This window comes from Lissotriton vulgaris, chromosome 9 (assembly GCF_964263255.1).
Source record: "Lissotriton vulgaris chromosome 9, aLisVul1.2, whole genome shotgun sequence".
In the NCBI taxonomy this organism is placed as follows: domain Eukaryota; kingdom Metazoa; phylum Chordata; class Amphibia; order Caudata; family Salamandridae; genus Lissotriton; species Lissotriton vulgaris.
This window is the reverse complement of record NC_141697.1, coordinates 764616038-764632624: the sequence shown is the minus strand read 5'-3', so window position 1 is coordinate 764632624 and position 16587 is coordinate 764616038. Positions and strand designations below refer to the sequence as shown.

Here is a 16587-nt window from a genome sequence, read left to right as displayed (position 1 = left end):
AGATATTCCCACCCAACAGGAGAACTGGCATACAACCCCTCTCCCAACTTCTCCCAAATGTTACTATTTTGGGTTTTGGCTCCATGTTGGTGCTCAATATCAGATTAAGGTCATGATCAACAGCCAACCTGAATGGGTGGCATTTTGTGCATTCAAACATTGTGTACTAATGTGCAGTCCTTCCCTCCTCAGTTCCAGCATATTTCGTTATCCTTTAAGTTGGCCTTCAATAGTTTGTGAGCTGTCCATTATATACATTGCATAAGGAGTACATTGCTTGTGATAATAGATTTTTTTTATTATACCAATAGATAATGTACCACACAGTCTTGAGTATGTTTCTGGTGTACGTTGTGTCTTCTGGTTCTTCCATCTTGCTTTAGTTTCTTTACTCATGTATCAGTCTTTGAGGTCAGGTGGCCTCTTTTATTTTCTCCTGAATACAGCTTTAGCTATCTGTCATGAAAGATCTATTGTCTCCAATACATTAAAATATATTTGGGATTTTGTTGGGCCCTTGACTTAATCGTTGGTTGACTTTCTGGTCAGTCTCATTTGCTTGCTTCTTATTCACCAGTATTCCTTTCTCTTCTCATGTTTGTTCTTCCCATTCTTTAGCATCATTTTCTGGGGATAACTTTTATCTTTCCGCTGCTTAAATTGGGGGATCTACCTTTTTTGTTGCCTTTCGCACTCCAGCCAAGTGCATGGGTTTTCTTGCTCTCTCGTGTGCTGCTTGACCCATCAAATCCCATACTCATGGAGTACACACGCACACACATTTCTCAGCATTGTCAAAAAACATTTGCAAAGTCAATGGGTCTGCAGTGGCAAAGCAAGCAGGAGTGATAGATTGGCATTGCCAATGCTTGTTTAAATATGTGATGGATAGGATTATCATATCAGCTGTGTTTTAAGTGTTTTAGTTTTGATGTGGATACCTTAGGTTTGAGGAGCAGATAGACTGGTAAACCTCAATTTTGGATAAACTAATTTTTGATTGGATTCCACTCTGACACTCCACTGTAAGCTAGTCCACTGTATGCCACTCCACTATATGTTACTACACTCTACACCACTCCACTCTACGCTATTCCAATGTATGTAACTCCTCTCTACTCCATACATTCTATGCTATTCCACTGTACGCGACTCCACTGTATGCACTCTATGCTATTCCATTGTATGCTGTTCTACTCTGTCAGTCTTCTCTACAATATTCCACTCCACTGCAGGCTATTCCGCTCTATGACACTCCAGTGTATGCTGCTCTTCCACTGTACGCTATTCCACTTTACACTACTGTACACCTCTCCAATCTGTGCTATTCCACTTTACGCCACTCTACTGTATGCTATTCCACTGTGTGGCACTCCATTGTACACTAGCCCACTGTACCCCATTACACTGTAAGCTATTCCACTCTATCCCACTCCACTGTACGCCACTCTAGTCTAGGACACACCACTATACGCAACTCCACTCTGATACTCTACTCCATGATATTCCACTCTACACTACTTTACTGTACGCCACTTTATTCTGTGCTATTCCACTCTACGCTGTACCACCATATGCAACTCCACTATATGGTACTCCACTAGAGGTCACTCCAGTGTATGCCGCTCAACTGAATATCACTCCGGTATAGGCTATTCCAGTGCACACCACTCCACTGTATGCCACAACACTCTACTCCATGACACTGTACGCCACTATTAACTAGGAAAAAATCAACAATACAGGTCGTTGGCAATAGAAAATAGGCTTACTCAAATAACAGCCAGGAGGCAGTCAACCCTGTAGGACTGAAAACTGTCTCAACTTACTGCACGCAGGCATCTCCTTTTATTCCCGAAAACCACACTGACTTTGTGCACTTTATCTTACACAAGCAAGTAATAAACAAGTCAAAGGACAGGAGAAGGTATTGATATATTTCCACATACCTCACACCACCTGCATTCGTGACCTTGTGTCTCTACCTGGATCCGTCCCCCTTATCCTGTGACACTGACAAAGTTTTGAAGCTCATTATATTTTAACTTCTCTTCCTGGGTGTGTGTGTCGTTCTGCTGTTCTCAGGGATTTCTTATCTAGCTTGAAAAGTGTCTGTCAAGAGTGGGAGTGGGGGTACGTGCTCATGTGCTGTAACCTTCAATTCTTTCAAAGGCTATTAATTATATTTCTCTATTTAACTGAGCCACCCACCCTTACTCTATGCCCTTTTGCAACATGATGGGCCTTTTGTGGTGATGGGCCTTTTTGTTTGTCTGGGGTTTCCTCCTATTTTATATTTTACCTACAACCACAATATTCTACGATGTGACATTCTACGACAGTGTACAACATTGCACTCTACTCCACTTCAGTCTGTCACTCAAACCTACTCTGCTCTTTGAACCCCTACTCAACTGTATGACACTCTATGTCCCTCCACTTTACCAAACTCTACTCAACCCTATACCACTCCCCTGTACAACACTGTACTCCAGTCTGTCACTATACCACATTGTAGCACTCTGTGCCACTCTACCAGACTTTACTCCACTCTGCAACTGTAGGAAAGCATGATCTGCTTTCATGGTTACCCCCACTTTTTGCTGGTGTCAATATGTTTTTTTACTAGTCTCGAAAGGATCCTGCTAATCAGGACCCCAGCCACTCTGCTTCCTCCCTAAATTTGACATGGTAATTACTTTGGTACCTCCACAATTGGCTCCAGGTGTAGCCTTGTAAGTCCCTAGTATATGGTATTAAGGTACCAGGGCATAGAAACACCAAGGGTCTCCCATGGGCTGCAGCACCAATCATGCCACCCTTGAGAGACCACTTAAACTGTGACTAAAGGCTTGTCATTGCAGCCTGTGTAAGCTGGTGCTAGCGCCACTTACGACACTTACAAGATTCCTTATATCTGAGGTCACTACACTTAACCTATGTCACCCCTAAGGCAGGCCTTTCATTCTTGAAGGCAGGGTGCCCGGTTATATGTGTGAAGGTACCTCTGTATGAGCATGACACCCCTACAAACCCCCAGAGTCGATACTCCAGGATTTTTAAGTGCGGTCAGCCATTTTTATACATATAGTGGCCATGCGTCATTACACAACTGCTAACAATATAGTGGCTGTGCCGAACCTGGGCATGTTTGGTATCAAACATGTTGGAATCATACCCCAACACCATTGCCAGTGTTGGAGGTATGCTTCCATGCACTGGGGGGCTCATCATGGAAGTACTCCTGGTAACAGCCTTCCAGGGTCTTCCAGCAAGCTAGTGCTGCCGCCTACCCCAGACTAGATTCTGGCCTCCTGCTGCTGAGCTGAGCTTGAGCAGGGGAAGGTAGAACAATAGGTTTCCTGCCACAGGGCGGCGTGACCATCTCCCAGATAGGACTTATTGTATTGGGCTGGGGTGGGGCGCTTTCCAGCACCACCAGACTGCTTTTAAGGGCATATTTGGTGCCCTCCTTGCATACTCCAGTTGGAACCAGTTCTGGGAGCCCTGGCTCCCGCTCTTATGTGAAACTGGACAAAGGACATGGGAGTATCCTCCCTCTGTCCACCCCATACGCTAGAAGGGACCCCTGAGTCGTCCTAACCCCTTTCTTAGGGTATAAAAGGGTTTATCTGTGGGTGGGTCCTCCAATTCATTGTGGGGCAAGACTCAAGCCTGAAACCACGTCCCTCTTCGACCATCTGGACACTTGGACTTTGCTGGACTTCGCTTGGAACCAAGACTGCATCAAGTTAGACTCCTGCTGCTTCTGGTCTTGCTGTTCTGCAAGTCTTCTTTGTCGTCTGTGTCTGTGCTTTTTCCAGGATCTTCAACAGACCTGTGGGCATCTAGGACACCCGAAGCAATATCCCTTGGAGTGAAGGAGTCGCTCGCTCCCCTGCATGTGCAGGGTATGCAACAAAGCTGACTGATCTGCTGCTCCTGACTTTGAAAGGCTCAGCAACACAGGTGGTGATTCTACAACTCCCTCGAGGCCTGACCTGTCCTCTCTGCAATTTTGAGGCCAGTATCCCTCGTCTGAACTGCTGGGACCAAACCCATGTTCACTGCGTTGCCTTGGACTCCACCAACACTTTCACCGTCTTCACCAGCGGCATCTTTACTGAAGTCCTCTAATGTCGTCTACGGTGGTTTCGGACGTCACATCGCACCTATGCACCCAGCGTCCCATGTGTAGGTATCCTGGTTCCTAGGGTACCCATTGGGTGGGGGTGACTCTCCAACCTTCTGTCTTCCATGGTGTTTCTTCAGGGTTCACTGGGAAGGGTGCTTCTTTCAAACTGCAACCGCAACTTTCCCGTTGACTTCTGTTGAGTACGTGGGTACTTAGCTTGGGTGGTTCCTTGTGTCCCCAGCTCTTCTGTGTCTCCTGGTTTAAGTCTCGACTTTGGTCACAGTTTGCATTCCACTTTCTTAGTATATGGTTTGGTCTCCTCCTGGATACAGCTGTGTATTGTGTTACTTACCTGTTTTCAATTGCAAATTTACTTGTTTGCAATTGAAATATTGTGTATATTTGTATTGCTATCTCCGGGTAGGAGATAAACCAATGTGTAAATGAGTGTTGTGTAATAAATAGACATATTTTTATAACTACACTGTGTTTTTCGTTTTCGTTTTAACCTACACTACGTGACTAGATCTGATATAACAAGCTGCTTAACACTCCTTCTGGACTAAGCCTGAAGACTGTTCTCCACATCTACCACTTAGAGAGCTTTCTATGGTTGTCTCAGACCACTATAATCACCACAAGGGTTGCCTGGATTAGTGCAAGATGCTTCACTTAAATTAGTGTGCCTGATATACTAAGAAAGCCTCCTACAGCAACACTCTACACAACTCCCTCTTTGCTCTCCACTAGAATTTACTCTACTCTGTAACACACTGCTCCACACACTTCAACTCTACTCCACTGCTGCACTCTATACCACTCCACTCAACATAAGCTACTCAACTCTGCAACACTATATGCGACTCCACTGTACCACACTCCACTCTGCAACAGTGTACTGAACTCTATGCCACTCTACTCTACGACAGGTTCCCTTACTCTGACACAGCATCTGCCTCCACTTTACGCCACTCCACTCCACTCTATAGCATGTTACTCCACTCGCTGCTACGTCATGACATTTCAATCCACTCTACGCTATTCAATTCGACTCTTCTGTACAACACTTTACCTCATTCTCTACCACTGTATGACATTCTAGTGTATGCCGCTTCACTGTACTCTATAAAACTGCACTCTACAATGCTCTTCTGCACTGTATGCCATTGTACGACACTATACTACATTGTGTGCTCCTACGCTCCTCTGTACAACACTCTGCTCCACTGTGGGCCACTCTTCTCAACTCTGTGGTGCACTATGCCACTACAAGACACACTCTGTATGCTTCAGAGAGATCTTGTGCATTTCATGTCATTAAGAAACAATTTAATTACCTCATGTTTTGTTATGTCTTTTCAGGTCTTACAGCATCCCAGTGAGGGAGCCCAGATCTTGGGTCTACACAGTAATGTTAAGGATGTAACTGTTCCAGTAGCTGAGATTAAAATCCTTTCATTGTCCAGTCAGCCAATCGACCACGAAGTTCCCAAGTCAAAGATGTCAGGTAAGCCTTTAAAACACACACTTGTTGTAGTACAAGTGTAGTCGACATCTCTTTCTTCTCCTTGTGAGTAATATCATTACATAATGTTTACAGAAAAGTAAGCAACTAGAGTTTTATTGTGAAAATCGTTTTTGCTAGCATTTAACTGACATGAAATGTTCTGACGCATGTCCAGATGTTCTATACCCAAGGCAAGCATACGGGTATGCGAAATTATAGTCAGGCACTTGCTTTTGTTGTTTACTTTCAAGGGCTGCAAAGGAACAACTAGGTTTGCTATCTAGGGATTTTTGTCATTGCTTGACCAGCAGAATCTTTGAACACTTTAATAAATGTTTAGAATCAAAATAGGTTTTAATATAATGTATATATATGTATATATATTTTAAATTAATCAAATATATTGGCAGAGTGCATTTGGAAATAAGTGTTGCCCCTTTAAAAGAGACTGGCCTGCATTTCCTGGGTGCAAATAAGGTCGTAGATCTCTTCTAGACACTTAGCAGAATTAATGAATCAACGATTTTATTAGCACTTGATTCCTGGGGCAGACTTTTGTGTAAAGCATTTTACAAGGGTTATCATTTGGCAGGAGTTCTATGGGAGAATATATATGTGGGAGGACTCACACAATTGTTGTTCAAAATGTGTTTATTATGTTTTGAAGTTGCAAACAGTAGGAAATCATAGCAGGATAATCTAGATACAATAGAACCCCCGTACAGTAAAATTGATAGGAAAGAGTAACATCCAGGGTGTGTAAGTGACAGTGTTCCCACTCGTTGGCCTCCAGTGCTAAGTGACGTCTTGTCCTCAAGGGACCAGTGTTGGCAGGTGATGCTAATCGGCGAGGCAGTTGGAAGTGAGCCTGCGCTCACTGCTGATAAGGAAACATGGTCCTACTAAAGTATGGCAATCTTTAGGAACTTATCTATGAGACGCTTGGGGTATATAGAACAAAAGGTAGAGCTGGTAAACGAAAAGGGAAGTGGGGTGAGATACAATGTTGCTCAAGATAAACAAGTAATGTGGAACACGTGTTAGTGGGAGACAAAAATGATATATCGAGCTCAGTGAAATAGAGTTTTAGACGAGCCATTGAATGGATGAGGCGCAAAAGTGATGAGCAAAGTTCTACTCAAGAGATTAGAAGAATGGGCCTGTGAATACTCAATTCTTTCACCAGTACAATTTGGTTTTAGGAAAGTTGTGGGGACCCCCCTCAGCACCTTGAGACCCTCACTGGTGAGTAGTGCGCTTACAAATCCCTGATTGATTGATTGATTGATAGAGCAATGCGTAAATCTGGACCTTTTAATGGGCAAATATAAACATGTCAAAGGTGGCTGACTATATGTCTTCTTTGCTGTTCTGAGCAGCGCTTTTGATCTAGAAGACCACACCATCCTCTGGACAATTCTGCTCGCTATGGGACTGCCTAAGTCTATTATTTGCTTTTTGGCAAGGTTATATGAGAAACTAGCATGTAAAGTACGCTATGGCCCATAAGGTGACTGTACTAATAGCTTTGCAGTCAAATGCGGTATTCAGCAAGGCTGTGTACTTGCCCCTTTACTATTCTCTTGGTTTAACTGGGTGGACCAGACCTTACAAGCAATACAAGCAGTCGCTCCCCAAGTTACTGGGCGCCCTACACCTGTACTTTTGTATGCAAATGATGCTGTCTTATTGGCCAGGACTCCGGTGGGGCTACGACGTTTAATGAACACTTTTGGGGATTTTTATTACTGCCAGAAAATTGACTGTTAATAAAAACAAAACCTACACAATGATTTGTGGGTCAAGGGATAAGCAATGTAGAACATTCTTTATGGATAAGACGCCGGTGGTTACTGTTGATACCTTTATTATCTGGGTATCACTTTTTCAGGTAATGGCTCATGGTCCTGTGAAGTCACTAATGTAGGGGCAAAATGAACAGATGTACTCATGGAATTTTTGGATTTTCAGCCAAGTTGGGCTCTACGCCGATCAAGGAGATGATAGCAATCTACAGGGCCAGGATTTTATCTATTGCAACATATGGGGCTGGTGTGTGAGGTCACCATAATAGTAAGGTGCTTCAGACGGACGAAAATAGTTTCCTCAAACGCCTATTCAGTCTGCCTACCTCAGCCTCTTTCGAGATTATTCATAGAGAAGTAGGGCTACAGAACTTCACAGATATAGTTACACTCCACCCCTTGTTGCCTTGGCGTTCCATATGGTCCAAAGATGATACAAGTTTTACCAAGTTAATTTAGATTGTCTGTGCCTTGGCAATGTACTGGCGATTCCCTGGCTAAGTTATATTAATCTTTGTACAGCAAATTATATATTGAGGAGGAGGAGCCAGATCCATCATGGCTGCTCAGAGCTTATGCTCTATAGAAGCCCCGCGCTGAACAACCTAGCACGGCGCTTAAACTCCACTAAACCAGCTGAAAGAGTCATCTCCCGACATCAGAAGTTTGGGAGTGTCGTCCGTTGTGGCCACCATTCCACCCGGATGCTGCATCGCCGGGATATCGGCTAAAGTCTTGCCAGGCGATATAGCCTCAAGATGTCCCCTGGGTTGGAGCAGACTCATGTTTGGATGTAGCTGAGCGGGGCTGCGACATCGGGAAAGGAATCCTGGGAACCTACTCCTGATTAGCGGCGTATTCAAGGTCTCCCCCACCCGCTTCCCCGGTGGGCGCCCGCAGCTGAAATTGATCAGCTATACCGTAGGCGCAGCCCTGAACATTGGACCTACACCCAATACGATCCTGGCGTATGGTGTGCCTTCATCCGCTTGTTTTGCCCGACTGTGGCCGTCTGGTGTGATCTGCGGAGGAGTGTTGAGCCCGCGTTGATCGGAAATGCCTATTGCCGGGCGGCCCGCTTAAGATACATCTGTAGTTTGCGGCAGCCTTAACAGATTTCCAGGCTGCGGTGCCACTCTTGGTTGGAGGGTCCGCCGTATGCACCAGTGCTTGTGGCCTGGCCTCACAGGTCCTCGCGGAGGTGCGGGGCTTGGCGGCGGCCTGTGGCATGGTGTGCCTGCAGCCTGTTAAGCTGCCTGGCCTGATTGATAGCTGCATCCTGGACGATTATCGGTGTTCCCGCTACCATGCCGCACTTTCCCCCTGTGCCCTCATGAGAGGTAGCTGACAGTGTGAGAGGTGAGGGGGTCATCTGCAACCAGGAGCATCATGCTGCCGTTGCCCGTTGCGCTGCTTACCCTTTGGGACTGCTGCAGTTTGTGCGAGCATCAGGATTAATGCTGCCCGACCCGTTACCTGCCCGGAAGGTTACCACATTGCCTGCAGCAGATGGGAGATGGGGATTTGCGGCGTTCTGCAGTGCGGAGCTCCAGTTGACCGATTGTTGCCTGGACCTGTGGTTATGGTCACGCTCCGTGACTTTCATTCTCCAAATGCTTCATCGAGTGTCTGCCCTAGCCATTGCTGCCTTGCCTACAGTTTGTGTAGTGTGTTTTGTGCATGCTGCTTGATCGGCTAGTGTGAAGATGCTCCAGGTGCAGAGAAGGGGGGGGCTCCTCGTACAGCAGTGGAGCCAGCAGAATCAATCCTGATCAAGCGGTGCCTGACCTTAAAATGGCGGCGGTCAAGCACTTACATTGCATCCTTGTGAAGGGGCGCCCGGCTAAAGGCCTTTGCTCGTTGAGGTGTGGCAAAGCCATTAGATCCTTTTACAGAGAGTGCCTTTCTCCACCTGCTTGTCTCCCTTAAATGACCCCTATAACTATGCCCTTGTCCAAAGCACTCCTACTCCCCTTGTTGGGGATGGATCCAGCATCTTAGCCCTGGAGTCTCAGAGACCCCTCTGAGAGAGTTCACAGTGACAAGGGTGTCACACATAGTGGAGGACGGAGTCTGATCACCTCACCACTGGGAGCCGTCTCCTACCCTGCCAGATGTCAGACACTGTGGTCCTGCTGGGTTTCCTACCCCCTCCCCCACCTCTTCCCTCCTCAGAGTGTGCCTGTGACCAAAGCACTCCTCTCCTCTTGTTGGGGAGGGATCCAGCATCTTATGCCATGGAGTCTCAGCGACCCCACTGAGAGAGTCCACCGTGAAAATGGGAATCACACAAAACTGAGGACTAAGAATGATCCCTGTCCCACCCAGCTGGACATCAGACACAGTTACTTCCCCTTCTCCAGGCTGTGTCCCCTACCGCCTCCACCTCCGCTTCCCTCCTTCATTCTTTGGCTACCTCCCCTTTTCCCTTCCTCTCTCCCCTGGATTCCTCTCCACCTGCCTGCTTTGTCTATCCTTATGGCTATGCTCCACTTAATTCTCCCTTCTACATTACCTCCTTACCCCTCAATATGCCATTAACCTAAGAATGTAACTTCTAACTGTTGTACCTTTCTGTAGCAATGTGTAATTTGTAACCTATGTAACTCTCCTCATGTAAAGCACTCTGATGCCTCCGGGTCTAGACAGCGCTATATTGAACTCAAGTAAATAAATAAAAATAAATAAAAAGTTGTGGTTCTTAACCTCTTCGATGCTCATGACGGCTCCCGGCCGTCATGAGTCACGGTGGGCGTGTGCTGATGACGGCTGGGAGCCGTCATGACCACGCTCGCGATAGGAATGCTCAGCACTGCGGCGGAATTCGCGCCACAGTGATGAAGTTATACAACTATTTTAGTATATGGTATATGTAGAAATCAATGAAGTCTGGGAGACAGCTCTTGTAGTTGTAGTTTATTCTTCAAGTTACAGCGTAGTAAGTTCCAATGTAAGTCTTAATAAAAGCCCCACCAGGCCATCTTCTCCAACAGCTCCACCTTCAAGTACAAACATCCATAACATTCCAAATGACATCATATAGCTAGAGCATCGGGCAGAGAACCAGGGCCAGGGAGATGCATTACATAAGAAGCAGATTACTACACATCTTCCCCTTTATAATATTTAACAAAATGAAATAGTATACACATATATAAACATAGGAAGAGAAGATGAACATTCCAGAAGTAAACGTAAAAGAACACCATAATAACATGAGCCAAACTCTATTTATGTAATAATAATGTAAAAGCAATGCAATAATGAGAAAATAGTAATGTAAGTAATAAAATAGCTTCCCTATGTAATAATAATAATAATGATGCAATAGTAATAATGAAAGTACTAAACAGTAAGACAGCCTTTTCTTTGTAATAATAATGATAATAATAATAATGTACGGTATATAATATACCGTCCAGTTACCAAGAATACCTACTACTGCATACTATTGCTGGACCAGGGAAATTTACATATCCTCTAATGCACATACTATAATGTTCTGTCTGCATACTAGTGCAGGACCACACACACATTAATACACAGTAACCTCCCAATAAGAGAATACATACCTCTTCGTAAAGGGGGAATCCACCTCCCTATAAACCACCCCACACAGTAACCCTATGGGGGAATCCACCTCCCTACAAACCACCACACACAGTAACCTCCCAAGGGGGAATCCACCTCCCTATTGCCACACACTCACAGTAACCTCCCAAATATTTGTAAAGGGGGAATTCACCTCCCTATAAGCCACCACACACAGTAACCAAAGGGGGAATCCACCGCCCTATAAACCACCACACACAGTAACCTCCCAAGGGGGAATCCACCCCCTATAAACCACCACACACCGTAACCTCCCAAATAATTGTAAAGGGGAAATCCACCTCCCTATAAACCACTCAAAACCAAACACTCGCAGTAACCTCCCAAATAATTGTAAAGGGGGAATCCACCTCCCTATAAATCACACACTGGCAGTAACCTCCCAAATAGTTGTAAAAGGCGGGAATCCACCTCCTATAAACCACACACTTGCAGTAACCTCCCACCTCCAAAATAATTGTAAAGGGGGGATTCCACCTCCCTATATAATAATACTGTGAAATGAAAATACACATTGAGTATCAATTTAGAATATGACACGTTGCAAATCAAAAGCAGATTTACATTACATTGGCATATATCACCAAATTCAATGCAGTGTCACTAAGTGACTTAGCCGTCATCACATGCACCACAACAAACGAGTGAGTGACTTAATACCTAACAATCATCTCACACAGTACAGTTCTGGGTTTCCTATTTCCTTTGACCCACACTCTAACTCCTTATAGCAATATTTCATTACTGTTCCAGTTTTGAATCCTCCTTTCAATCAGAGTGAACCAGTTAATTCCTTTTCTTGTTGCAATTGCGATCCATAGCCAGAAGATGGCGCTGTTTCCCTAGTTCTAAGTTTTCCAAAGCGACATTCTCAGTAATATGTAGTTTTCAATTAGTGTAAATTACAGTGCTGTAAATTGTTGTTGACTGCAGTTTTCTCCACATTTGTTCTGTCATATTTTTAACAGCGGGCTTGATGATTCTTTAAAAGCATGTAATGAAAATCTGCCCCACGCGTAAGTTCTTTTCCTTTTAAATCATCGCCAATGTAGAAATCAATGAAGTCTGGTAGACAGCTCTTGTAGTAGTAGTTTATTCTTCAAGTTACAGCTTAGTAAGTTCCAATGTAAGTATTAATATAAGTCCCACCAGGAGCAGCCTCCTGGCTGCTCAGCCCATCTTCTCCAACAGCTCCAACTTTAAGTAGAAACATCCATAACATTCCAAATGACATCATATAGCTAGAGCATCAGGCAGAGAACCAGGGCCAGGGAGATGCATTACATAAGAAGCAGATTACTACACAATAGTCTCCCCCTAGAGCCCACTGTGTATTAGTGCTATTCACTATTGTTTCTGTGCTACAGTATTGTGTGTTTTGTGATTATCTGCGTGTAGCAGATACTGTGTCGAGTGTTATAATAATAAATGCATATTTTTTAAAACTACTGGGTGGTTCTGCTTTCATTTAACCAATACTATAAGATTGCATTCTGGTAAAACAAGCTGCGTAACATTCCTTCTAGACTAAGCCTGAAGGCTGCTCTCCACAGCTACCACTTGGATGGCTTTCTAAGATTATCTTTGACCTCTTTAATCACCATAAGGGTTGTTTGGACTGGTGCCAGGTGCACGGCATATACTAGGCCAACTTCTCACCCCAACCATGCAAACTTAGATGGGAACCAGCCATATGCAAATCAGTCTTGGTTCTGCTCCAAAGAGAACAGTCAAGCCCAAACTGCCATGCCAGATCACCTCTAAACAGGAGCACAACCAGCCTAGGCTTAACAGCCTCATCCACACTGCCCCCCACACCAAGCAACCAAGTGTTTGTCCAGCCAGCCAACCTACTCCACCAATTCCCACCACTCCTTACCCTCTTGCCTCATCAAAGTTAAGTTTGCCTGTAGCAATACAGCAGTACATCAGTCCATTTTAGGTGTCGCTAAGCCAGTGCATGCGCTGCTCTGCGAGACATTTAGTGTGTGGCTCCAGAAAATGCTACCACATGCTTTTGCTTGTGGTGGCCTATAGCTTACGGATACGCGCACAAGCGCGCACGCCTCGCTCCGCCTCTCCAATGCTCGCTATGCCTCTCCTTCTTCCTCTTTTCTTAAGTCTGTAACGCAATGAGGCTCGAGAATACTTCTGAGGGGGGCAGGGGGCAACATGTGTGAGCGTGGTTGCTTTTGTGGGCAATCGGGGATGGGCAGAGACAGTTTTAAAGACTCTGTCTCTTCCTTATTGCCCAGAGAAGACACGGACAATGTCCTCTTCTTTTCTGTGCTGGCAGCTGGCCCACCCCTCTTCCTATTATTCCCTTTCTTTCTGTCTTGCTCCTCACTTACTGAAAACCATGACTTGAAGAAACGGTTCACATCCTCTTTCCTTCTTTCATTTAGTTGCTTCCCTGTGAAATGGATCCAAAAATGAAAAACACTCTTGCGGGGAAATGCCCTTTTTCCGACATTTTTCTTTTCCAAAGTGCAGCCTCAGGATGGAGAGAAATAAAAGGTTTAAAATATGAAAAATAAATACATAAATAAATAAAGCAAGACAGAGTGGTTGCAAAGAGGCCAGATTGGTTATATTCACATCCAAACAAATGAGCCTCACTTTACAGACTTTGCAGTGAAGCGCTACTTTTTTTTTCTAGTCTTTCTTTGAACAGAATTGTTGTTCCCAGGTGGGGAAGTGAACCATTCCTGGATGTATTGCAATACCTGGTTGATGGGTGGATTGGAAAACAAAATGTGTACCTCAGTGTATATGGATGTGGTCTCTTTAAACCATACTGTTTACGTTTATTAAGGATATACGCAATGGACATTGAAACAGTTTCCTTCAGGGCCCTGTAGTCATGTCCTTAACTTTTAAGGTAAACCCACTCGCTGATTTCTGAATAGTGAGTGAGAGACAGTAAGGTAACCATGTTGTTTCTGCTTACACGTCACATGCTTTACTTAATCTTGCACTCCCTATGAGTGTTTGCTTTAACTTTTTTTTTCTTTCAGGCAGCATATTACTATTATGAAAAGCATAATTTGAATTGTCGCATCCTGGTGTTTATAGCGGGGCACAATTGGGTTGTAGCTGAAGGCAGTGTGAGTTTTACTCGGTGGGGCAGTATGGTGTTCATTGGGGGAGAGGATGTGGCACTATGGCCAGAGCTGTTGAATTTGGAACCGGGGAGCCAGGTTAAGCCTTCATGACCAGTTCCCCAGACCACTCTCCTGAGGCAGCGCATTCCCATGCTAGACCTTAGAAAGCCCCACTAGACCTTAGAAGCCCCCACTAGACCTTAGAAGCCCAGGTGTCTTAGCACCAGCAGGTGGACCTTTGCAGTGGCAAGTGTGGGTTAACCTTGAAAGCCTGTCCACCACAATCCATACTGAAGTTCACCTCCAGCCTTGCGGGCCGGCCTACGAAGCAGCACACCCTAGAGCAACAGTGATCCAGTCACTGTGACTCTGTCACTGAGGTCACATGAATCTTGAGCAGGTTAGGGTGGTTCGAACAGTTTGACCGCACTGGGTACCTATTTCGGGTGGGTGCTTAGTGTTTGCAAGTATATTATGGTTTTGAAAAAACTTGCTGCCTCCTTCCTGGCCTCAGCAACTTTCAGCAACAATAAAAATGTCATAACTTCGGCGATTAATGTTCTTCCTAGAGAGAGATCAGAGTTTTGTTTAGTGAAAGGGTTGACTCCTGGAAAGGTGGCACAGAGGGTTAATGTGCCTGCTGCAAAGAGCATGTACCATGCAGATCACAAAGTGCACATAATGTTAACTAGGTTGGTAGGTTACTGCTTGTGTCAGAGAGATCCTTTTGTTACTTGCAGTTTATAAGTTAAAATCCTAACCTAGAACAGTGAGCTATTAAACTATACTGCCTACTAGTATGGTTGTCATGTTGCTTCTACACCTTGTAGTGCTTTGTCTTATGTAACATTTCCTATACAGTGATTTACACAAGTATAAATGATTGTCTCTCTGTAGTGCCGGAAGCGTAGGTGATCTTTGGGGGCACCAACAAACATTTTTGCACAGGGCGCCACCAGCACTAAAGCCTGCCCTGCCATCGAGGCCAGTCTGCCTCACCCATTAGTTCCTCCATTGGCCTTGTTTCAGCAGTAGTAGCTGCAACTCACCAAGGATCGGCAATGCAGGATTTGCACACATACCAAACTACGTTTGCAAACTTCACACTCTCTGCTTCATGCACAAGCATTTTTAACATGTGCTACCTGCTCTGGAGACACTGGAATTATGCAGCAATGAGGGACAAAATGATGCTGCAGAGTTGATTAAATTATGCAACAAAAAAAAGGCTGCAGCGTAATGCAATATATTTTCTTATACTTTATTATTTAGACATTTTTACACATGCTAAGTTTCTGCAAAGAATCTGCCTCATTAATATCAGTATAAAATACAAATGCAGCATTGAGAAAGGTGATCAGTCAACCTTTGCAAAGGAGCGTCCACTTTGCATCAACTTAAGTCACATTTTTTAGTTACTTTTTATCCGATTGAGCTGCAAAAATGATTAGTTAAAACTGCAGGATTATGCAGTGGATGATGTATTATGTGACAAATATGGCAGAGCCATAATTCTATAGAAATCATTTGCAAACTAGGATATTTTGCCATTCATGTTTGAACTGCTCTTGTGCTAGAAGGGAGGAGAAGTGCTAATGAAAGAAACTGCATGGCTAGGAGACAAATGGCTTGTGATTCCACTTTTAAGCGTATTTGGGACATTGTGTGATTGGAAATATATTCCACTTTGTGAATCTATTTAAATGCCAATATCTCCTATTAAACCTTAAATAATCAAGTGTATCCATTGGTTTAATTAAATAACACAATAAGCTGTAACTGGTCATTGAAATGCCAAACAAATACTAGAAATTGGGATGCTTGGCCCATTCTGGCCACACCTCTGACTCCGCCCACTGATCCAATCCTTGGGTAATCCCCGCCCTCGGAGTCTCCGCCCACAGGGTACAATCATGGACTTGAAACAGTGCAGCAAGGAGATGTATATCTACTCTGTGTGGTGAGGAATTGTAAACTCCGGAAGTTTAACTCTTCATCACCCTGGGATTACGCTCTCTTGCACGCATTCCGTCTCTCTCGTTTTCCTCTCGCTCTCTCTCCCCTTTCTTCACTGCCTCTCTCTCCCACTCTAGTCCACTCTTCTTTCTCATGTTCTCATCCTTTCTTTATCTTGCACTTTCTCTCTCCATCTCTGTATGCTCTCCCTGTGCCTCTTTTGCTCTCTGTGGCATCGTCTGTCTAAAGCACACACACTCTTCTTTCTCCGTTTATCTTTTTCCTCCGCCCACCCAGAAACTCTTGCCTTTTCTTCCCTATCAAGTACAGTTTGAGCGACGCAAGAAAAATGATATCTTTATTTAAGGTGTTAAGAATATCGTAACATTTACATCCAGAAAGTCAGATTGGAAATATTTTTTCCTTTAAGGGCAATAAAAGGTTTTATTTAAATCTATATCCCTAGAA

At 44.5% G+C, this 16587-nt stretch overlaps 1 protein-coding gene across 1 annotated transcript in view; it reads left to right on the top strand.

Moving 5' to 3' along the window:
* The window catches only part of PACS1 (phosphofurin acidic cluster sorting protein 1), a 1518728-nt gene that overhangs the window by 579586 nt on the left and 922555 nt on the right, over positions 1 to 16587 (top strand). The window contains exon 5 of the mRNA XM_086938495.1: positions 5498 to 5642. Coding sequence (XP_086794621.1) covers positions 5498 to 5642 — 145 coding nt within the window. The remainder of the gene's footprint in view (positions 1 to 5497; positions 5643 to 16587) is intronic.